The sequence below is a fragment of the Neoarius graeffei genome, chromosome 24 (genome assembly GCF_027579695.1).
Source record: "Neoarius graeffei isolate fNeoGra1 chromosome 24, fNeoGra1.pri, whole genome shotgun sequence".
Classification (NCBI taxonomy): domain Eukaryota; kingdom Metazoa; phylum Chordata; class Actinopteri; order Siluriformes; family Ariidae; genus Neoarius; species Neoarius graeffei.
In genome coordinates, this window is record NC_083592.1 from 30,037,832 (window position 1) to 30,061,505 (window position 23,674).

The 23,674-nt window shown below is 44.9% G+C and overlaps 1 protein-coding gene across 3 annotated transcripts; it reads right to left on the bottom strand.

Moving 5' to 3' along the window:
• Positions 1 to 1,441: 1,441 nt before the first annotated feature.
• si:ch211-117c19.1 (myogenesis-regulating glycosidase) lies at positions 1,442 to 18,180 on the bottom strand. 3 transcript variants are annotated; one of them, XM_060907010.1, is made up of 4 exons: positions 18,129 to 18,180; positions 16,447 to 16,603; positions 5,949 to 6,360; positions 1,442 to 5,830 (listed from the first exon to the last, which is right to left on the bottom strand). In XM_060907010.1, exons 3-4 carry the CDS (start codon positions 6,224 to 6,226, stop codon positions 4,039 to 4,041), a joined length of 2,070 nt encoding a protein of 689 aa, XP_060762993.1. In that variant the 5' UTR covers positions 6,227 to 6,360; positions 16,447 to 16,603; positions 18,129 to 18,180; the 3' UTR covers positions 1,442 to 4,038. The 3 variants fall into 3 exon arrangements, with proteins under 3 accessions (XP_060762993.1, XP_060762995.1, XP_060762994.1); XM_060907012.1 differs by lacking the exon at positions 16,447 to 16,603 and having other exon boundaries at positions 18,129 to 18,177; XM_060907011.1 differs by lacking the exon at positions 16,447 to 16,603 and having other exon boundaries at positions 18,110 to 18,176.
• Positions 18,181 to 23,674: the final 5,494 nt, after the last annotated feature.

Consider the following 23,674-nt stretch of genomic DNA (forward strand, 5'->3'; position numbering starts at 1 on the left):
ACTGGTGACACTAAATTGACCGTAGGTGTGAATGTGAGTGTGAATGGTTGTCTGTGTCTGTGTCAGCCCTGTGATGGCCTGGCGACTTGTCCAGGGTGTACCCCGCCTTTCACCCGTAGTCAGCTGGGATAGGCTCCAGCTTGCCTGCGACCCTGTAGAACAGGATAAAGCGGCTAGAGATAATGAGATGAGAAAAACTTATACACGCCTTCATCTCTAATAGGGTTGATTACTGCAATGGCCTTTTCACAGGCCTGCCAAAAAAGACCATCAAACGACTTCAGCTGGTTCAAAATGCAGCGGCTAGGGTTCTCACACGAACAAAAAGAACAGAGCACATTACTCCAATTCTAAGGTCCCTTCACTGGCTTCCAGTAAGCTACAGAATTGACTTTCAAGCATTGCTGCTGGTGTACAAATCTCTAAATGGTACAGGGCCCAATGACCTCTCTGATATGTTGCAGCGGCCTAACTCAATCAGATCTACCAGATCGCAGCAGCAAAATTTACTGGTAAAACCTGTTGTTAAAACAAAGTGTGGTGAAGCAGCTTTTAGCTACTATGCAGTACAGCTATGGAACCAACTGCCAGAGGACATCAAAAATGCTCCTGCTGTTGGCAGCTTCAAATCTAGATTAAAGACCAAGCTGTTTTCAGATGCTTTCTGCTAAATTATTAATATCATCTTTACATGTTTTAAACTTTACTTAACTTTTACAGTCTCTGCATGTTTTAAACTTTACTTAACTTTTATTCTATTTTATTCTGCTGTTTTTTTTACTGAACTTTTACTTCATTTTATTATTTTATTTCTACTATTGTTGAATTCTTATTTTTTTCTCTCTTCTTCCCCCTTTATTTTATGTAATTTTATTTTCTATTGTTTACGGTTTTGCTTTTACCTCTGTAAAGCACACTGAACTGCCACTGTGTATGAAATGCGCTATATAAATAAACTTGCCTTGCCTTTAAATCTTGGTATGATGACACCACACACTTCAATAGTGAAGAGAGCACCAGACCTAAGATGGCAGGTTTAAATAAGGTGGGTTCCATCTGCAGGAGGTTTGAATCAATGGCACCAAATCTGGAACATCTAAGTCTAAATTTACAGATTTGAAAGTGTGATAAATGTAAGGGTGCATGTCCTTTTTTTGACTAAAATATTTTTATTATGATTGAGCGACTTTCTCTTGCAGATTGTGCACTTTAGAGGGAGAGAAATGTGAGATTTATAACTCAACAATTTCAACCTATTTTCCTGCAGACACTGCAGTTTTATTTCAGCTTCCCTCATTAATCTTTGACTTAACCATTATGCTTCACCACTGAGCATTCCTCTGTGCCATCCACCCATAGCTTGACTTTATTTTGGCCCTCGGAGTCATATAAGTCATTGCAGTGATATACTATGACACACTGTTACCTGCTACACACAAAATGATCTTGAAAAGTAGGTTTATTTGCAAACAATCAACAATAAATAGACTTGACAACTTTCCAGTTTAAATCTGACAGGGAAGGATTATATTACTTTGTTACAGAGGATGGTTCGATTATCTCTTGCTGTTTAAATAATCTGGAAAGGAATTTAATTCACAGTACCATCAGTGGAATACAGACATCATTTTTCTCCCCAATTCAGGCTTCTAAGCCACTTCAGATTTATTATAAATAAATCTTACTGCTCGGTCATTCACCTTAAATTGTTGAAGCAACGGCAAGCAAAAAGCACACAAAACAATATAAAATGCAACTCACAAAATTAATAACCAGCAAGACGGGAGGAAAAAAAACCCTGAACATGAATAACTTGTTTACATATTCACGGTGATGCTGTATACTATGTACATCATGTGTCTTTAGAGCAGTTTCAGAATACTCGCCCTCTGTATGGCATGGTCAGTAGTTTTTGGACATTTTCAAGAATACTAAAGAAAACAGAAAAAAAATACACTTCTGTTTCCTATTAACTGAGGTCTGATGTTTCCTATTGTGCTTTCTTTTTAATGCATTGCTGGTCAAACCAGGTAGTAATGTACCATCATATGTAAAACTCCCAGCGTTCCACTACAACATTCACTTTCCTTGTGATAATGGAATGTGATCAGAATTTACATTTGTCCCTCTCCATTTTGTAGGTTCCTTTCTAATACAGTGCCATTCCAAAGTTTGGACACACCTTTTAATTCAATTTTTTTACTTTATTTTTATTAATTAAGAGACACTTCATGTCTTAAAGTAATGATGGATGATGTTTCTCTTTACTTAGTTGAGCAGTTCTTGACATAATATGGATTACTACAGTTGTGGAATAGGGCTATTTACTGTATTTTTATTATTTATTTGATCTCAAATGCATTAAGAAGGCAGGAAATTGCACCAGTTAACTTTTGACAAGGCACAACTGTTAATTGAAAAGCATTCCAGGTGACTCCCTCACGAAGCTGGTTAAGATAATGATAATAGTGTGCAAAGCATCAAGGTAAACGGTGGATACTTTGAAGAATCTAAAATATGAGACGGATTTTCTTTAACACTTTTGTTTATTGGTGGTATGGTGGTGTTGTAGTGAACACGGTCGCCTCACAGCAAGAAGGTTCTGGGTTCAAGCCCAGGGGCCAACAGGGGCCTTTCTGTGTGGAGTTTGCATGTTCTTCCCATGTCTGTGTGGGTTTCCTATGGGTGCTCTGGTTTCCCCCACAGTCCAAAGACATGCAGGTTAGGTTAATTGGTGGCTCTAAATTGACTGTGTGTGAATGGTTGTTTGTCTCTGTGTCTGCCCTGCGATGATTTCGTGACTTGTCCAGGGTGTACCCCGCCTCTCAGCCATATGGCCCTTTTCCACTACCCTTTTTCAGCTCACTTCAGCCCGACACGGCTCGCGTTTCGACTACCAAAAAACAGCACGACTCGGTTCGCTTCAGCCCTGCTTAGCCCCTAAAACTCGCACCGTTTTGGAGTAGGGCTGAAGCGAGCCAAAGCGAGCCGAGTGAGGCTGGGGGCGTGAGCAGACACTCCCCTGTGCACTGATTGGTGAGGAGGAGTGTCCTCACATGCCCACACACGCCCCGCGAGCACGCTGGGATCTGTACACACCGCAAACCCGGAAGAAGAATAATTACGAATTACGAGAATTTCTGAAGCCTTATGCGCCTCGCCTCATCTATACGCTCTTGCCAGTATCTGTTGGCGTTGTCGGTGACGACAAGCCACAGCACCAAGACCAGCAACACTAACGACTCCATGTCCTCCATGTTTATTGTTTACTATCCGGGTCGTGAGACTACCGCTTAAAAGCTCACTGATGTCACTGTTTGCGCTGCTTAACGACATCACGTGACGTCCACCCACTTTCGCTAACTCCACCCAATGTGTCCACCCACTTCCAGCCAGCACGGTTCAGCGCGGTTGTAGTCGAAATGCAACTCCAACAGCCCCGCTCAGCTCGACTCAGCTCGACTCAGCACCGCACGGCTCAGCTGCGTTTGTAGTGGAAAAGCGGCAATAGTCAGCTGGAATAGGCTCCAGTTTGCCCGCGACCCTGCACAGGATAAGCGGTTACAAATAATGGATGGACTTTTGTTTACCACATAATTCTATACATGTTCTATGTTATTTCCTTAGTTTGATATCTTCAGGATTGTTTTACAATGGAGAAAAATCATACAAATTAGTAGGTATGTCCACACTTTAGACTGGTACTGTACAAAATTAATACATTTCCAGGACTACCAGGAACATGTGACAGAACTTCAATCTTAAAAGGATAAAGCGTACATTTCTCTCAACAGGTAAAATCAAAAGTGGTATCTTCCACTGTCCCAATTTCCATTTCTGAACATTTTTGTTTCTAATGAGAGGTATACAAATTTGTTAAACTGTAAGAAAACATTCAAATATAATTTTACGAATGCTAGTTACAGTGGCATACCAAATACAAGGCACACGAACATGAGGAAAGAAAGTGTGCTTGTTCAGTAGAAGTGAAACAGCCATTTGGGTCTGTTGTACAAACATTTCCCTTTTATGTTTGTATCATCCTGACCACACAAAGTAGGCAATCTCATCCAAGTCCACAGGGTAGTCAGTAAGATGCATCGGCCCTTTGTCAAAAAGTTCACCCTTGTAGCTCCTCCATCTGCCTGCTGGGAGGTAAATATCTCTCTCTTGCTTGCCTGGCTCAAGAACTGGTGCTACCATAAGGTCGTCCCCTATGAGAAACTGTGAATCGATTTTGTAGGCAGCCTCATCGCCTATAGCGATCCACCACAGAGGGCGAATGATAGGATCTCCAGTGTCCAACACTTCTCCAGCAAGTTCGAGCACTCGAGGGGCCACCAGGGTCTCATGAAGTCTTGTAAACTTCCTAGCGATCTCTACAACCTCATCGTCATACAGCCATGGTGGGATGGAGAACTCCATAGTTGGCATAAATGCTAGCAGTTCCAGCCAGCGGATGTAGAGCTCCCGGTCAGGGAGTCCCCGATTTCCTTCAGTGCGGTTTGGGTAAGCATTTCCACCAATCATGTCTGGGAGAACAAACTGGTAACCTAGAATGCTAACAGTTAGCACAGTAGGGATGATTGACTTGAGCCCCAGGCCGTAGCCCCAGACTGAGTCACGGTCAGTGATCCGGAAGAAGCAGGAGATGTTCTGGGATTGATACCCAGCACGCAGTTCAGCACGGTCACTGAAGGGGATCGCCATCTCGCTGTAGCGGCGAGTGAATACACTGGGATCATGCAGGGGCATGAAGGTTCTGAACTGCTGGGGCAGGTAGCTGGTTTCCCCAGCATCAAACTTGAAGGAAGCTATCACGTATTTGTTCTTTAAGGCACGGAGGTGTGAGGCATACCACTCGCGGGTTTCTGGATTGGTGAAATCTAAAATGCCACCAATACCATTCCACCACCGAATCAAGGCAGGCAACTCGCCAGTAGGTTCTCGCACAAAGAGCCCCCTTTCCACTCCAACTCCAAAGTTAGTGGAGTTGTAGTTCACAAAGGGATGGGTCCAGAGGGTGACTTCAAACCCATCATTTCTAAGTTTCTGAAACATACGAGTTGCATTAGGGAACTTGACTGGATCAAATTCGAACTCTCCATAGCTTATCGTATATCGATCATCCAGCTCCAGATGACTGCAGTTGAAGCCATGTGCTTGAATCTCAGACGCATAGGTCAGTAGCTTCTCCTGGTCCACTTCAGTCTTGTGCAAGGCCCATGTGGACCAAATTGGCCACCTAAAAACCGCCTCTGAAGGAACTTTATTGGGTTTGTTAAAATAACGACGGACCATGTATTTATGTATAGAAGTGACATCATACCCAACACAAACCCGATAGCTCAGCTCAGCATGGACAGGCAGTGCAGGGTCAGGCTTATATGGACTGTTGTCGTACCGTGCCTGGAATCGCAGCATCTTGCTGTTCTCATCCCAGCCAAGATGGAAAGGGACCGAGTCATTGATTTTGATAGCAGTTGCATTGGAAGAGAGCCAGTAGCGCTCCAGGATGCCCCCAAAATCTGGCTGATTCGAACTGACATCACTAGTAATGAAAGGTTTGGGTTCCTGGTTTCCCGCAAAAACAATCGGCCAGTGCTGGGACCAGGACTCTGCCCCACCATACCAGTGAGAGCCATTATAGGCCATGGCATGTTCTACAGCACGGTACACATCAAGCTCCTCCCAGCGCACACGGTAACACATCACTGTGTCCTTGGGTCTCACAGTTTCAATGAAGAAATTAAGCTTTCCTCCACTGGATCGGCTGCAACTCAGAATTCTGCCTTCCTTCGAGCACGAGTCCAAATCAAGGGAACCTGACCTGATGAGAGAAAAAAAAAAAATAAACCACCAATCGTGACTTAATTGTACTTGTTCTAAACAAACAAACAGACTGCACGGAAACATGTAAATGAATAGTACCAAATGAATTCACGTACCTAAATGCCATTCGGAAGATGACTGCTCCAGCTTGACTGTGGATGACAAAGCCATCTTTGTTGAGTTCTAGCAGTTCAGTCTTCAGCAGATCTGCCTTACGGAGAGACACAAAATAATAGCACCAAGCTGCCACTGCTGCAATGACTAGCACTGCCCCAAACAAGCTTGATGCAATCAGCTGACGTCCACGCCGATCCACTCTTTTCTTTGGCGGCATGTACTCGCGCATGCCACCAAGGCCAATATCCCCAGCTGTCGCTGGTACAATTTGGTACATCTTTGTAACCTCCAAGAGATACTCTGAGCATTCAGTAAAAGGCTTTTGTTCATTGGTCGGAATGGATGTGCAGGCAGGTACTGCACATTACTTGCCAACACCTTTCTGTTTCACATTCAGAAATCAGCGTATTTCTGTAAGAGACAAGAAAAGGATATTAGCAGAAAGCTACATTTATTGTTACTATTTAAAAATAAGTGCATTATGAAATAAATAACCATAAACAAACCATGACTGATAGCAGGTACCAGATGTAATTAAAATGTTTATATTAAATGTACTTGTTCTTACATTTGGCATGTAACAATTCACTCAAGTCATGATTCAATCCACAATATTGGGTTCATGATTTGATTTACCCATATTTGTATTTTTTTTTGGGAGGAAGGAGAGAGATTAGTAAAGAAAATTATTTCCAAAAAAAAGTCAACATTTATTTTCATATTCTCAATTTCAGTTTTCCTTTTGTTAAATAAATTTAAATAAAAAAAGCCACACATTTCTTTTACTTAATAAACAAACATTCACCAACATTTATAAAGTTTGGAGTAAAATAACAGCCTATTAACTAAAATATTCCTTTTATTAAATATGACAAAATATTAATAACCAGAACTTCAAGGCCATAATGGCTCATCTGGACTGCCATCAAAACCGCCATGACAACCAAAACATCAAACAGAACTGAAATGTGACAACGTGAGAGAGGACCGACCTCCACGACAAATTGTTTACAACAGGAAAATCAAAAGGACTAAATTTTGTTTAAGGGAAGATCGGCCCAAAACATCAATCAGAACTGAACTCGCATGATCAATGAGAGAGGAGATACAATTCTAGTCAGAAGAAAATGTGTTAAGTTGACCTAAGTACTCATGCGTTCGCAAAGATTTGCAATACAATGACCAAGTTTTGTGCAGAAGGTCTAGTTCTTTAAAAAAAAAAATCAGAACTGAAATCCATTGAGAACTGAGGGAGGAAACACAATTTAACTGAAAATAAACAGTTGTAAACAAATTGTTTACAACAGGAAAATAAACAAACAAATGACCAAGTTTTGTTCTTCATGGGAAGAACTACCCAAAACTGAAATTGGATGAGACATGAGAATTCCAGTGAGAGGCCTGGAAAATTCGTTAATTTGGCCTAATTAACTCCTTAGCAAAAATAAATAAATAAAAATTCACAAAACAACGGCTAAGTTTTGTGTGGAGTGATGAGTTCTTTCAAATGGAAATCCGTGGAGAACTGATGGAGGAGATACAATTTAAGTGAATTTTAGACAACAGACGCCACACCATGGTAATAACTCATCAGGCTTACGGACAGAGAGCTAATAACAAATCGGCCTTTCCTTAACCATTTATGAAAACAACTGCTTCCTTTTCTTCTCTTTTCCTCCCTTTTGCTTTCATCAGTCTGCATAAGGAGAGCTCTAATTTCTTATTAAATCTATTAGTGCAATCACAACAGCTCTTTCCTGTTTTAGATCTGTTTGTGTGCATGTGTGTGTTTTCACAGCATTAGAACTGCATTACTTCCACCTTGGGTGAAGTCACACGGATTCCCATTATTTTACATTATTGTGTCCTCTGCTGCCTAAACAACAATTACAGCTAGGAAAAACTAAAGTTATCCAGCCTGATGAACTGCAATTAATTTTTTATTTCATTTCACTGATTCACATTGTCATGAATTTGTATTTGCATTTTGTTTGTTTTTTTTTCAGAAAAAGAGAGTGAGAGAAAGACCAAAAAAAGTGAGGTCTGTAAAGGAATGGCTGTTGATAGTTGTTATAACACAAGTGATAAGGGGAGCTAGCTTGTCTTGTGGATGTTCCACAACGTTAAATGTAACTATAAATGGGTAATTAAAAAAAACAAACAATCTGACTTCATTTTAAGTGAAACACCGTAAATCAAATGCATAGAAAGGAAGCTCCTGACTAGGTCTAAAGTTTATTTGCAAATGCTTTACTAGCAGAATGGACCTTGGGCCATGAATTGAGCAATGTTATTTCACACAGTCCCATGACGGAGCCTCATTGATTTTATAGACCTGTGCTACAAAACAGTCTCACACAGACTGAAAGTCAGCTGAGAAACTGCTTCAGAAAAGATCACAGAGAACTATAAACAGCTCTCAGTATAATGGGCCGTTATGGAGTCCTTAAATAAAGGACGTGGATCTGTGGAAAGTTTACTGGGCAGTAATGGGAGGAGTTTCTAAACCCCGAACGCCACTTTCAAGCTACTCAGCAGAGAAAAGGTTTGTGTCAGCAAATTTCCCCAATCACAGGCATCCTTATTTTTGAAAGTGCTCATTTGAGACTTAGATAAACAGTGTTTATATACAGGCTTGTGTCATTGCCTATCTGACATAAACAAAGGAAATGTGAGACACCACAACAACCCAGAAACATGACAAATAACAAGCCAACACTTCATCCCGGCCCATTTTACTTGTATAGTTTATTTCTGGAAAAAAGTTGTGATTAAATGACGTTAATGGCCCTTTTCCACTACCCTTTTTCAGCTCACTTCAGCTCGCTTCAGCTCACTTCAGCCCGACACGGCTCGCGTTTCGACTACCAAAAACCAACACGACTCAGCTCGTTTCAGCCCTGCTTAGCACCTAAAACTCGCACCGTTTTGGAGTGGGGCTGAAGCGAGCCAAGCCGTGCCGAGTGAGGTTGGGGGCGTGAGCAGACACTCCCCTGTGCACTGATTGGTGAGGAGGAGTGTCCTCACATGCCCACACACGCCCCGCGAGCGCGCTGGGATCTGTAAACACTGCAAACCCGGAAGAAGAAGAATTACGAATTACGAGAATTTCTGAAGCCTTATGCGCCTCGCCTCATCTATACGCTCTTGCCAGTATCTGTTGGCGTTGTCGGTGACAACAAGCCACAGCACCAAGACCAGCAACACTAACGACTCCATGTCCTCCATGTTTATTGTTTACTATTCGGGTCGTGAGACTACCGCTTAAAAGCTCACTGAATCAGTGACATACAGAGCATCGTGGACGAGTTCGCGGAGCGCAAGGCTCGTCGTATGCCCTTCAAATAATGCACGCAGTAGGCTATTGATGTTTTATTATGAGCCATGTACAGTATGTCACCTAATGTTTTTTTGTTTCTGAGTTACATGTTCGTTTGAAGGACTTAATGTACAAAATAACATAGTTGCACCCCGTAGTGTTGAAATTGGTAAACACAGTGCATTCAGTGAGGTTTGCACCGCCCTCCTTTTATTTCTGACTCTTCCTGTCACCGTTGCAGCCTCTGAGCGCTCATTCGTATGCCCTTCAAATAATGTGCACAGTATAGGCTATTGATGTTTTATTATGAGCCATGTACAGTATCCTAATGTTTTTTGTTTCTGAGTTACATGTTCGTTTGAAGGACTTGATGTACTAAATAACATAGTTGCACCCGGTAGTGTTGAAATTGGTAAACACCGCAGTTGCAGACATTTTGTAGCCTAAAATGATGTTATGATAAGCTTTAATAAAGGGCCCGGTCATTTGCCCCGCCCCCGGCCCGGCTCTGACTTGTTCCGCCACTGTCACTGATGTCACTGTTTGCGCTGCTTAACGACATCACCTGACGTCCACCCACTTTCACTAACTCCACCCAATGTGTCCACCCACTTCCAGCCAGCACGGTTCAGCGCGGTTGTAGTCGAAATGCAACTCCAACAGCCCCACTCAGCTCGACTCAGCTCGACTCAGCACGGCACGGCTCAGCCGCGTTTGTAGTGGAAAAGCGGCATAATAGTGCACTAGGAATCAGGGTCATGATGGAGGTATGTAAGGCCAAGTAGACAACTGTATTATAGCGAGTAAGAGACTGAATGATGACTTGGTAGTTGTAAAATAATTAAACATCTGCTGTGTGCTGTGGGATAAAGCAATGAAATCACTTAGGCTGCGTTTACACTGACAAACAAACCCAGTCCCCCCTCCCCTTCCCTCCCACATCTGGCACAGATATTGTCGAATACGTGTAAACAGCTCGGATAGGATTTTTCCACATCAGTCAAACAAGGCTCCAAATCTGAAATGTTGCTGATATCTGGTTAATTTGACTCGCATCTAAATGCTCAAATCCTGTTAATTCTGAAGTCAATCAGCAGTGTTATACAGCAACTGTTAACAAATCAGCCAAAGTGACGCATTTGGCACGCAAACATACATGAATTGTAGAAGGTGGTCTGTGGATAGTCTGTGTAGTCCAGATTAAATAATTAACAATTATTCCACGAAATCGAGTCATACATGACAGGGCTGCAACAACGAATCAATAAAATCGATAAAAATCGATTATTAAAAGTGTTGGCAACGAATTTCATTATCGATTCGTCATGTCGCGCGATTACAAAGTCACAGACCGTTTGAACAAAGTCGTTCTATTTTTAAAAAAGTCTCTGGTTTGAGTTGAGCGCGGAGTTCACACTCCGGAGCAGAAGGTGGCAGTAATGCACCATTAAGCTGGATGCCAGCCAAACAAGCAGAGTTGAGCTCAGAGCGGAGTTGTTTAGAAACATGGCGGAAGCGGAGAAACCAGTGCGACCAAAATCATCTAAAGTGTGGGAGCATTTCACGCTAAACAAAACGAATAACGCCGCTTTTCCACTACAAACGCGGCTGAGTCGGGCTGAGCCGTGCCGTGCTGAGTCGAGCTGAGCGGGGCTGTTGGAGTTGCATTTCGACTACAACCGCGCTGAACCGTGCTGGCTGGAAGTGGGTGGACACATTGGGTGGAGTTAGCGAAAGTGGGTGGACGTCAGGTGATGTCGTTAAGCAGCGCAAACAGTGACATCAGTGATCTTTTAAGCGGTAGTCTCACGACCCGGATAGTAAACAATAAACATGGAGGACATGGAGTCGTTAGTGTTGCTGGTCTTGGTTCTGTGGCTTGTTGTCACCGACAACAGATACTGGCAAGAGCGTATAGATGAGGCGAGGCGCAAAAGGCTTCAGAAATTCTCGTAATTCGTAATTCTTCCGGGTTTATGGTGTTTACAGATCCCAGCGTGCTCGCGGGGCGTGTGTGGGCATGTGAAGACACTCCTCCTCACCAATCAGTGCACAGGGGAGTGTCTGCTCACACCCCCAGCCTCACTCAGCTCGGTTTGGCTCGCTTCAGCCCTACTCCAAAACCGTGCGAGTTTTGGGTGCTAAGCAGGGCTGAAGCGAGCCGAGTCGTGCTGTTTTGAGGTAGTCGAAACGTGAGCCGTGTCGGGCTGAAATGAGCTGAAGCGAGCTGAAAACGGGTAGTGGAAAAGGGCCATAAGTGTGTTACCACCTCAACACCATCTGAGCGTCTGTTTTCTGCAGCAGGAAACAGCCTCCAAGAAGAGAGCGAACCTGAGTCAGGAGCATGTGGACATGCTCACATTTTTGCATTGCAATGCAAAGTGTCTGAGCAAAGGGAGTGAGAGAGAGAGAGTGTGTGTGTGTGTATGAGTTTGTGCATCTGTGTTTTCTGATTTGTATTTTTCTTTATTTTTTTATAATTTATTTATTGTTCTAACCACTCAGATCCCTTTAAAAATATATACCTCTTTTTGTGCACTTTATTTTTAAAAAGCCTATATATTTTTTTTTATTATTTTATTTTTTTACTGCTCAGGGATGATCAAGGATCAACATGTTTTTGCACTAAAGATTTTTTGCACTGTGAATTTTTTTTTTGAATAAAGGGTTGGAAATTAATGCTTTTTTGTTTGTTTTTTATCTGATTCATCGATTAATCGAAAAAATAATCGACAGATTAATCGATTATTAAAATAATCGTTAGTTGCAGCCCTAATACATGAGCTGATAGCACTACGCGCCTCATCGGCTATGGATCTCACAGGATTGAGTGGAATAACTGTTTTATTCTATCCACGTTCACTGGATTTTGAGAAACGGAGTTGTTTTTTTTTTGCAAATTCAATCAGTAAAAACTTTATACAAAACGTCCAACAAAATCATTTCTGCTTAGAATATAAACAAACTGGCAAAATGACAGTAGCAATTTGTGAAAAATGCTATAATAATAATTCTTGAAAAATTAAAGGATACGTTCTTACCATCAAATACTTTCAGTCCATATTTTGTTGCTTTTTTTGGTATTTTTAGGGTTTTGTTTCTGAGTAGTTTTTTTTTTTTTTATTTCATCCTCTGTTGGTTCAGCAACATGTGCCACCATTTTGTTTTTCTCTACTCATGGTATATTAGCTGATATCCTAGTAGTAGAGTAGCCAATCAGAATGCGTGATTGCTCATATCAGGCGAATGTGGATAGAATAAGTTGTCATAAATTTGTGAGCCAATAACCATTCAAAAACAAAAACAACTCAGAGGAGCTACAGGAACTAGGCTGTCCATGAGGACGTTTCTCAGGCCATCGCAGACCAAGGACATGATCCTGGCTCTTATGCCAATGTAAAATTAAATACCTTAAGGCAAAACAAAGCAGATAAAGACCATAATAACCACAGTGGAAACAACAGACGTGTTTATTCTCCACTGTCAAAGGTGTCGTCTTGGGCCAAGTTTACATTAGACCGTATCTGTCTCGTTTTCTTCGCAGATGCACTGTCCGTTTACATTAAAACGCCTGGAAACGCCGGGAAACGGGAATCCACCAGGGTCCACGTATTCAATCCAGATCGTGTCTGGTCCGGTGCTGTGTAAACATTGAGAATACGTGGATACGCTGTGCTGAACTCTAGCTGGTGTCGTCATTGGACAACGTCACTGTGACATCCACCTTCCTGATTCGCTGGCGTTGGTCATGTGACGCGACTGCTGAAAAACAGCGCGGACTTCCGCCTTGTATCACCTTTCATTAAAGAGTATAAAAATATGAAAATACTGCAAATACTGATGCAAATACTGCCCATTGTGTAGTTATGATTGTCTTTAGGCTTGCCATCCTTCCACTTGCAAGTGGTAAGTGACGCGCATGCCCGATATGCACTGGGATCACACACACAGCGGCTCAGTCCCGAATCACTGCTTGTGCACTTCACTCGCGCGCTCTGTGAGCTGCGCAGGGCCGGAGTGCGCACCCTCCAGAGGGCACTCGCTGTTCAGGGCGGAGTGATTTGGAGCGCAGGATGCCTGCGGAGCTGAGCGTATCCGTGTATTGGCGTTGCTGTGTGCACGCGAATCGTGTATTGGCGTTGCTGTGTGCACGCTAATCGTCTTAAAAACATTAATCTGATGATCCGCTGATACGGTCTAATGTAAACCCCACCTTGGTTTCAACCACATTCCTCATGAGACTGAGGTGAACAAAAGTTACGTGATCCTTGACTTACAGAGCAGCAATAAGGGGTCTTTTACTCCTCGTTTGTCTCATTTTAAGGCTATAACTCATGATCATCTGAACTCTTCATACATTTTGAAGAAACTCTATGAAAATAACGTCTTCTACTTTAGGGCTCATGTTCAACCACAATGATACAAAGTTTCAGCTTGGTGCATTTTGTCAGGAGATTGATATAAACACAGTAATCGGATATAGGTCAGGTCCAAGGGTGTCGTCTCCGATAGCAGCTAAACTGTTGTTTTGATGACGTGCGAGCTATGTCGCACGTCAAACACACCTCATGAGTCCACCCACTCATTCACGCCTGTAGCATGCTCCTATAAGCATACATAGCCACCGTCCCACACGCTGAACTAGTGTAGCTACCGAAAAACGTAAGTTAAAAATGAGTGAACAGACACCACCAGCCTCGCAATCTACGTCATGAAATTTAGTTGGTAGGACCTCTTGATCACGTAGGAGGTGGTTTGGGTTTGAAAAGACAGACGTTGCTCCAAAGACAGCAATCTGCAAACTGTCAAATCAGCTGTCATTAAAGACAGCTTGACCATCTGCAAACTAACCGCCATACAGAATATGATATGACGAGTATTTTATTTGCCTTGAATTCAGGTCTTGTTTACATTAAAAGGGCCAGCTCACCCTTCCCAGGCTCCAATTATTTGTTTTGAAAGCATGTAGCCGCTACCTGCCTGCACCAAAACCTCTGCAAATTCACTATTAGTGACCTTTTTCCTTCATCTACATGTCATACGTAGAAGATTTGAACAAAACATGCCTTCTTTAATTCGCGGCTACCTGCGAGACAGCCGAGGTGGCTCAAGTCCATTATAATGGAATAACCATGTACAGAAACAGAACGGATCGTTTAAAAGAATTTAAAATACAAGATACTCTGATCAACTGTAATATGAAATTGAAGACAGTTTAAAGTGTATGGCGTAGGATGTCGCCAAATTGTAGTGGACTGTTTTTGGAATGGGCGGTACGGTGGTGTAGTGGTTAGCACTTGTCGCTTCACAGCAAGAAGGTTCCGGGTTTGAGCCCGGTGGCCGACAAGGGCTTTCTGTGTGGAGTTTGCATGTTCTCCCCGTGTCTGTGTGGGTTTCCTCTGGGTGCTCTGGTTTCCCCCCCAGTCCAAAGACATGCAGGTTAGGCTAATTGATGGCTCTAAATTGACCGTAGGTGTGAATGTGATCATGAATGGTTGTTTGTCTCTATGGTGGTGTTTACATTAGACCGTATCAGCGGATCATCAGATTAACGTTTTTAAAACGATTCGCGTGCACACAGCAACACCAATACACAATTCGCGTGCACACAGCAACGCCAATACACGGATACGCTAATCACATGACTAATTAGATGGCACGTCACATGATCCCAGTGCATATCGGGCATGTGCAAGTCACTTGCAAGTGGAAGGATGGCAAGTGAACACCTTCTCCAGCAGATAAACACACCTGGCTGTGATGTTCATGTTCTCACTGAGTTTAAGCGCCTGAAGGAGGTAAATAAGTTGAAATGTGTAAATAAACCTCAGTGCGGCTCAGCGCTTCCTCCTGCGCTCCAAATCACTCCGCCCTGAACAGCGAGTGCCCTCTGGAGGGTGCGCACTCCGGCCCTGCGCAGCTCACAGAGCGCGCGAGTGAAGCGCACGAGCAGTGATTCGGGACTGAGCCGCTGTGTGTGTGATCCCAACGCCAGCGAATCAGGAAGGTGGATGTCACAGTGACGTTGTCCAATGACGACGTCAGCTAGAGCTCAGCACTGCGTTTCCTCGTTCCTCAATGTTTACACAGCACCGGATCAGATACGAACTGGGTTGAATACGTGGGCCCTGGCGGATTCAAGTTGTTCCACCTGTGGAGTCGTTTCCCGGCGTTTTAATGTGCACGGACAGTGCATCCGCGACGAAAACGAGATGGATACGGTCTAATGTAAACACCACCTGAGTGTCAGCCCTGCGATGATCTGGCAACTTGTCCAGGGTGTACCCCGCCTCTCGCCCATAGTCAGCTGGGATAGGCTCCAGCTTGCCTGCGACCCTGCACAGGATAAGCGGTTACAGATAATGGATGAATGGATGTTTTGGGAATATTACTAGCATTTAAAATGGCAACTCGCTACTGCGAGGAGAGGATTCTGGGACAGGAAGACCAGCCCCTTTAAGAGGAAGTGATTGTTTAAAAATGCTTTCATTAGGAGTTTTTGTTGGTCTTTGTGCACATTTATACAAAGTACATCCTGTAGGCCACTTTGAAAGGGTTACTTGCATTGTTACATCTCAATAATACAAGCACTGTTTGATTTCAATGTTCACTTGGATGCTTCAGTTTTAAGAAAACAAATACAGACCCATTTTCCTTAATATCAGTAGCAAGTAATAGTTAATCTTATTAACAAGAGTGAGCTTGTACAAGACTTTTACAGAAACTTTTGAGAAGGAGGAAAAATATAATCTAATTATTGTTAAACAAAATCTCAGAAAATATTGAAATATATAATTTCTTTGCTGATATCACACACCCCTAGTCAGGTTTACATGTAAACAGACTGGAGTTAAAATATATATAAAATCAGATCCATGTACGTTTTATCTTCGTTTCAGCCATTATAACCACAAAGGAGGTATAGATCTGGAGGGTCCTCAGACATATAGTGTTTTGGTAAACTGGGATGTATGGATGCTGAGTCCCCCACTCGCTTGTTCACTCGAGTTTGTTGACGGTGTAGTGGCTGCTGCTTTATGTCCCGGGGCTCCCTCATGCCTGTGTTACCTTCTGGCTCTCCCCTTTTAGTTATGCTATCATAGTTTTGCCGGAGTCCCTGCTTGTACTCGGTGCAAAATGTATACCGTACCGACTTATTCAGGTGACATTGGGCATACCTAACAACCTGCGTTTTCTCTCTCTTCCCTCTCCCACTGTCTGTCTCTCTGAGTTACATGTCAATCCTGGGATCAGGATGCTGACGTCTTCTGCTCCTCAGACCTGCCTGATCCATCCTGGTGCCCTGTGTCTGGTTGGAGTCTCATCGCATCGCTCCTGTGGAGGACGGCCCAATATGGACAGTTGAAAGTCACACCTGGAGGACACTCTGGACACTTACAGTAATGCTTTTGGGGCTGAGGACTACAGTGGACTTGCTAACTTTAGTACTGCAGTTGTCATGAACAGTTTTGCACTCAAGTTTCCATTAATGAAGAGTTATAACATCAACGAAACTGACTTCATGTTAAAACTGTTAATGTTATAGTCATGTTGTTGTCCAGGTGAGGATGGGTTCCCTTTTGAGTCTGGTTCCTCTGAGGGAGTTTTTCCTTGCCACTGTCGCCACAGGCTTGCTCATTGGGGATAGATCTCATCTCATCTCATCATCTGTAGCCGCTTTATCCTGTTCTCTACTGTTCTACCCCAGCTGACTACGGGCGAAAGGCGGGGTACACCCTGGACAAGTCGCCAGGTCATCACAGGGCTGACACATAGACACAGACAACCATTCACACTCACACCTACGGTCAATTTAGAGTCACCAGTTAACCTAACCTGCATGTCTTTGGACTGTGGGGGGAACCGGAGCACCCGGAGGAAACCCACGCGGACACGGGGAGAACATGCAAACTCCACACAGAAAGGCCCTCGGCGGCCATGGGGCTCGAACCCGGACCTTCTTGCTGTGAGGCGACAGCGCTACCCACTACACCACCGTGCCGCCCCTATTGGGGATAGATTAGGGATAAAATTAGCTCATGTCTTGGGTCATTCAGATTCTGTAAAGCTGCTTTGGGACAATGTCTCATCTCATTATCTCTAGCCGCTTTATCCTGTTCTACAGGGTCGCAGGCAAGCTGGAGCCTATCCCAGCTGACTACGGGCGAAAGGCGGGGTACACCCTGGACAAGTCGCCAGGTCATCACAGGGCTGACACAGAGACACAGACAACCATTCACACTCACATTCACACCTACGGTCAATTTAGAGTCACCAGTTAACCTAACCTGCATGTCTTTGGACTGTGGGGGGAACCGGAGCACCCGGAGGAAACCCACGCGGACACGGGGAGAACATGCAAACTCCGCACAGAAAGGCCCTCGCCGGCCCCGGGGCTCGAACCCAGGACCTTCTTGCTGTGAGGCGACAGCGCTAACCACTACACCATCGTGCCGCCCTGGGACAATGTTTATTGTTAAAAGCGCTATACAAATAAACTTTACTTGAGACAACCACAACAACATTTCCCTCTGTTTATCTCTGACTCAGTGTGCTGTAAACACTTAGCCAGCACTGAATAATAAAGAAAAGTGCTGAAGCTGTAAAAACCTGCTGTCTTCTCATCCCTGTTTATATATTAAAGCTATAGACTCAGTGACACTGCAGTAAACAGCTGTTTACTACCTCGGTATGCAGCGGTTACTAGTTGTTGTCTTAACACGAAGCCCAGCTGACTTACAGAAACATAGTTACAACAAAATACATATCTGTACAAACAAAACAGTAATTAAGAGCCATAAATATATAAAAATAGAGCCGACTGTTATAAAGCCTTCTCACTTTGCGAAGCGGGACTCACTCAGTCACTGCGGTCCAGCTGCAGCAGCGCGAGCTCGGCAAACCTGTTCCGCAACTCTGAAGTTTGAGAAACATCACGTGACTTTTGAAGCTATTTCCCGGTGCATTGTGGGAATGGTAGTGTCCAAAACAACAAAATGGCGGTTATACAATCACAAAGTGTCACAATTCATAACAAAGCTGCACCTCATGTAGAAAGTATTAGATCATTACATTACATTACATTACATTACAGGCATTTAGCAGACGCTCTTATCCAGAGCGACATACAACAAATGCAAAAGTCAGGTACAAGAAGTGCTGAACTTCTAGAAAAGAAAGTTAGTGCCAACTGAACAAGCGACAGAATAATACTTAGTGTCATATTCTGTTGAAGTACCAATACTCAGCAAAGAGTCAAGGAAACAAACCACCCATACAAATGAATCGACAAAGTATGACTAAATAGAAGAAAATTATGAGTAGGGAAAGTGGGGTATTCAGCCCTGTGGGGTATTTGGCCCCGTGGGGTATTAGGCCCCGTGAGGTTTTATGCTCTGTGGGGTATTTGGCCCCTTGGGGTATTAGGCCCTATGAGGAATTATGCCCTGTGGGGTATTATGCCCTATGGGGTATTATGCTCTGTAGTGTATTAGGCCCTGTGGGGTGTTATGCTCTGTGGGCTATTTGGCCCTGTGGGGTGTTAGGCCCTGTGAGGTATTAGGCCCTGTGGGGTGTTATGCTCTGTGGGGTATTTGGCCCTGTGGGGTGTTAGGCCCTGTGAGGTATTAGGCCCTATGGGGTATTAGACTCTGTGGGGTATTAGGCCCTGTGGGGTATTTGGCCCAATGAGGTATTAGGCCCTGTGGGGTGTTATGCCCTGTGGGGTATTTGGCCCTATGAGGTATTAGGCCCTGTGGGGTATTAGGCTCTGTGGGGTATTAGGCCCTGTGGGGTATTTGGCCCTATGAGGTATTAGGCCCTGTGGGGTATTCGGCCCTGTAGTGTATTAGGCCCTACTACATTGAAAATGTATGTAATTTATCCCCAGCATGTCAGACATTATTGCAGATCACTCAGGAGCCAACTGGGAGGTGTGATAACTGAACCCAGTAAAATGAAATAGAAAGTGAAAGTCGGACTCCTCTGCTGGTGGCTTTGTGCCCCACACTTGTGAGGAAGCAGTTAAAAAGTTGACTTGTAGGAAAATTGTTGCACTTTTACCATTGGATTTGATGCCAGTTAATTTATAATTATGTCTGTTTGTTCTATTACACTGTTAATAAAGTAAAATTTTTTATACCATATATTTAAAAAGGGCGGCACGGTGGTGTAGTGGTTAGTGCTGTCGCCTCACAGCAAGAAGGTCCAGGTTCGAGCCCCATGGCCAGCGAGGGCCTTTCTGTGTGGAGTTTGCATGTTCTCCCCGTGTCCGCGTGGGTTTCCTCCGGGTGCTCCGGTTTCCCCCACAGTCCAAAGACATGCAGGTTAGGTTAACTGGTGACTCTAAATTGACCATAGGTGTGAATGTGAGTGTGAATGGTTGTCTGTGTCTATGTGTCAGCCCTGTGATGACCTGGCGACTTGTCCAGGGTGTACCCCGCCTTTCGCCCGTAGTCAGCTGGGATAGGCTCCAGCTTGCCTGCGACCCTGTAGAACAGGATAAAGCGGCTAGAGATAATGAGATGAGATGAGATGAGATGAGATGAGATGAGATGAGAAGATAGCGTGGGACCTCATGCCCCCCTTTCCCCTATTGGTTGGATTTCCATGCCAGTGACATCCCTATGTAGGAAAATAATGTATGACCACAACTGATAACACGTGGAAAGGAGGATAATACACATGGGCACAACTTATAAAGACTTGGGACTGAGATAATTACGTCACAGACACAACTTAAGAAGTTGTGGGAACTTAAGTCATCGACATGATGACTTGAAGGATGGGAATGAGATCAATAAATCATCATATGAGGAGTTGTGGGAACAAGATAATTAAATCATCTCAACTACTTTGTAAGGTGTGAGGATGAGATCATTACATCAAAGGCTTACTGAGTAATTAAGGCATGTGAAAGTCAGAATAAAGCATGGGAATGAGATACAGGAATGAAGTCATTGACATGATTTAGGAAGTTGTTCAAAAGAGATATTTAAATCATGTCTCTGATTTAAGGTGTGGGAATGAGAAAATTAAGTCACAGACATATAGTACCAATCAAAAGTTTGGACACACCTTCTAATTCAATGTTTTTCTTTATTTTTATTAATTAAAAGACACTTCATGTCTTAAAGTAATGATGGATGTTGTTTCTTTTTACTTAGTTGTTCGGTTCTTGATATAATATGGATTACTACAGTTGTGGAATAAGGCTATTTACTGTATTTTTAGAATTTACTGTTTGATCTCAAATGCATTAAAAAGGCAGGAAATTGCACTAATTAACTTTTGACGAGGCACAGATGTTAATTGAAAAGCATTCCAGGTGACTCCCTCATGAAGCTGGTTAAGATAATGCCAATAGTGTGTAAAGCATCATCAAGGTAAACGGTGGATACTTTGAAGAATCTAAAAGGTTAAACATTTTTTTGTTTACTACATAATTCCATATATGTTCCATATGTAATTTCATAGTTTTTATGTCTTCAGTATTTTTCTAGGTGGCATGATGGTGTAGTGGTTAGCACTGTAACCTCACAGCAAGAAGGTTCTGGGTTCAAGCCCAGCGGCCAATGGAGACCTTTCTGTGTGGAGTTTGCATGTTCTCCTCATGTCTACATAGGTTTTTTTGGGTGGTGTGGTGGTTAGCACTATCACCTCACAGCAAGAAGGTTCTGGGTTTGAGCCCAGCGGCCGGCGGGAGCCTTTCTGTGTGGAGTTTGCGTGTTCTCCCTGTGTCAGCGTGGATTTCCTCCGGGTGCTCCGGTTTCCCCCACAGTCCAAAGACATGCAGTTAGGTTAACGTGGGGCGGCCTTGGGCTGAATTGCTCCTGAGCAAGGTACTTAACCCCTGACTGTTCCCCAGGTGCTGTCATGTAGCTGCCCTCTGCTCTGGGTGTGTGTGGGTGTGTTCACTGTTTGAGATGGGTTAAATGCAGAGGATGAATCTCACTGTGCTTGGAGTGTGCATGTGACAAATAAAGGTTCGTTCTTCTTCTTCTTCCTCTGGGTGCTCCGGTTTCCCCCAGAGTCCAAAGACATGCAGGTTAGTGGCTCTAAATTGACCGTAGGTGTGAATGTGAGTGTGAATGGCTGTTTGTCTCTAGTGTCAGCCCTGCGATGACCTGGTGACTTGTCCAGGGTGAACCCCGCCTCTCACCCATTGTCAGCTGAGATAGGCTCCAGCTTGCCCACGACCCTGCACAGGATAAACAGCTACAGATAATGGATGGAGTATTGTTCTACAATGTAGAAAATAGTCAAAATACAGAACAAGTGTTGCCAGGCAAAACAAACCTCGCCCGGCAGCACTTACAGTGGTGCTTGAAAGTTTGTGAACCCTTTAGAATTTTCTATATTTCTGCATAAATATGACCTAAAACATCAGATTTTTATACAAGTCCAAAAAGTAGATAAAGAGAACCCAGTTAAAAAAATGAGACAAAATATTATACTTGGTCATTTATTTATTGAGGAAAATGATCCAATATTACATATCTGTGAGTGGCAAAAGTATGTGAACCTTTGCTTTCAGTATCTGGTGTGACCCCCTTGTGCAGCAATAACTGCAACTGAACGTTTCCGGTAACTGTTGATCAGTCCTGCACACCAGCTTGGAGGAATTTTAGCCCATTCCTCAGTACAGAACAGCTTCAACTCTGGGATGTTGGTGGGTTTCCTCACATGAACTGCTCGCTTCAGGTCCTTCCACATTTCCATTGGATTAAGGTCAGGACTTTGACTTGGTCATTCCAAAACATTAATGTGGCAGCGGGGGCGTGGTCAAGCACCGGTCTGTGACAGGAGGGCGGAGTTAGGGAAGGTAAGTGGCAGAATCACGTCACCTGAGAGCAATTAACCTGTGTTTGTGTGTCTTCCCAGGGACCGCGCCCTATTTAGGGAGGGAGAGCGAGAGCAGAGGAGATCTCTCCCGAACCAGACACCTGATGTGTGTGTGTGTGTCTGGTTTAAACAGATTGTGTTCCCTGAAAAGTGGAAGCAATAAAACGATTTGTTGAACCTGATCTCTGTCCTGCCGTCCTCTGTGCTCCACCCACACCTAGGGAAAGCTACAGTGGTGCCGAAACCCGGGAAATGGAGCACCAACCCAGCAGCCCCATGGAATCCTCCCCGTTCACCGACCTGGTCCACGCCCTCGCCACGGCTCAGCAAAGCCAGCACCAGGCGCTCGTCACACTCCGAAAGGAACAAGAGCGGCGCTTCGATGCCCTGGTGCTGGCCCAGCAAGAAGATCGCAAGGCGTTCCGGCGTCTCCTCGCGTCGGCGGGGCCCACCAGCGCTCCGGCCGCGGGCCCGTCTCCCCTCACCTTAACTAAGATGGGCCCGCAGGATGACCCCGAGGCTTTCTTCACGTTATTCGAGCAGGTCGCTGAAGCCTCGGGGTGGCCGATGGAGCAGCGCGCGGCGCGCCTCCTCCCCCTCCTGACGGGAGAGGCGCAGCTGGCTGCACTACAGCTCCCCGCCGATCGCCGGCTGGCCTACGCCGACCTTCGCCGGGCTGTCCTTCAGCGCGTGGGGCGCACGCCGGAGCAGCAGCGCCAGCGCTTCCGCGCGCTGCGGATGGAGGAAGTCGGCAGCCCGTTCGCGTTCGGCCAGCAGCTCCGGGACGCCTGCTGGCGGTGGCTGAGGGCCGAAGATCGCGACGCCGCGGGAATCGTCGATCAGGTGGTACTGGAACAGTTCATCGCCCGCTTACCAGCAGGAGCCGCGGAGTGGGTCCAGTGCCACCGCCCGGCGTCGCTGGATCAGGCAGTCGAGCTGGCGGAGGATCGTCTGGCGGCTGTCTCGGCGGCAGGACAACAGATGTCGACATCTCTTCTCTCCTCTTCTCTTTCTCTCTCTCTCTCTCTCCCCTCCTTCTGTGTCCCGTCCTCGCCCCATTCCCCCACCGCGGAGGCCGGCACCACCCCTGCCGGCCCGCCGCACCCGCGGTGCCCTCCCGTTTCTCCCTTCTGTGTCTGTCTCTCCCCCACCTCAGGTGAGTGAGCCCCAGAGCACCGGTGCAGAGGGGAAGCCCGGGCAGGTTTGCTGGCGCTGCGGGGAACCGGACCACCTTCAACAGCAGTGCACAGCAATGGAAGTGGGCGCGGTGGTTCGGATCCCCGACGCGCCAGAGGCCGCCCTCGATCGGGCCGGAGCGTATCGCATACCGGTGAGTATCCAAGGGGCTACATATCAGGCATTGGTGGATTCTGGTTGTAATCAGACCTCAATTCGCCAAAGCCTGGTTCAAAACGAGGCATTGGGGGGAGCACAAGGGGTGAAGGTTTTGTGTGTGCACGGGGATGTTCACAGCTACCCTTTGGTGTCGGTCCACATTATTTTCAGAGGGGAAAAATTTATAGTGAAGGCGGCGGTTAATCCTCGCCTTACCCACTCGTTAAT

Bases quoted from the DNA above. Each gene is read 5' to 3' on its own strand.
- si:ch211-117c19.1 (XM_060907010.1), bottom strand. From the start codon at position 6,226: ATGTACCAAATTGTACCAGCGACAGCTGGGGATATTGGCCTTGGTGGC. The intron at 5,831-5,948 runs GTACGTGAATTC...TTCTCTCATCAG, and splicing joins ATCTTCCGAATGGCATTTAG to GTCAGGTTCCCTTGATTTGG.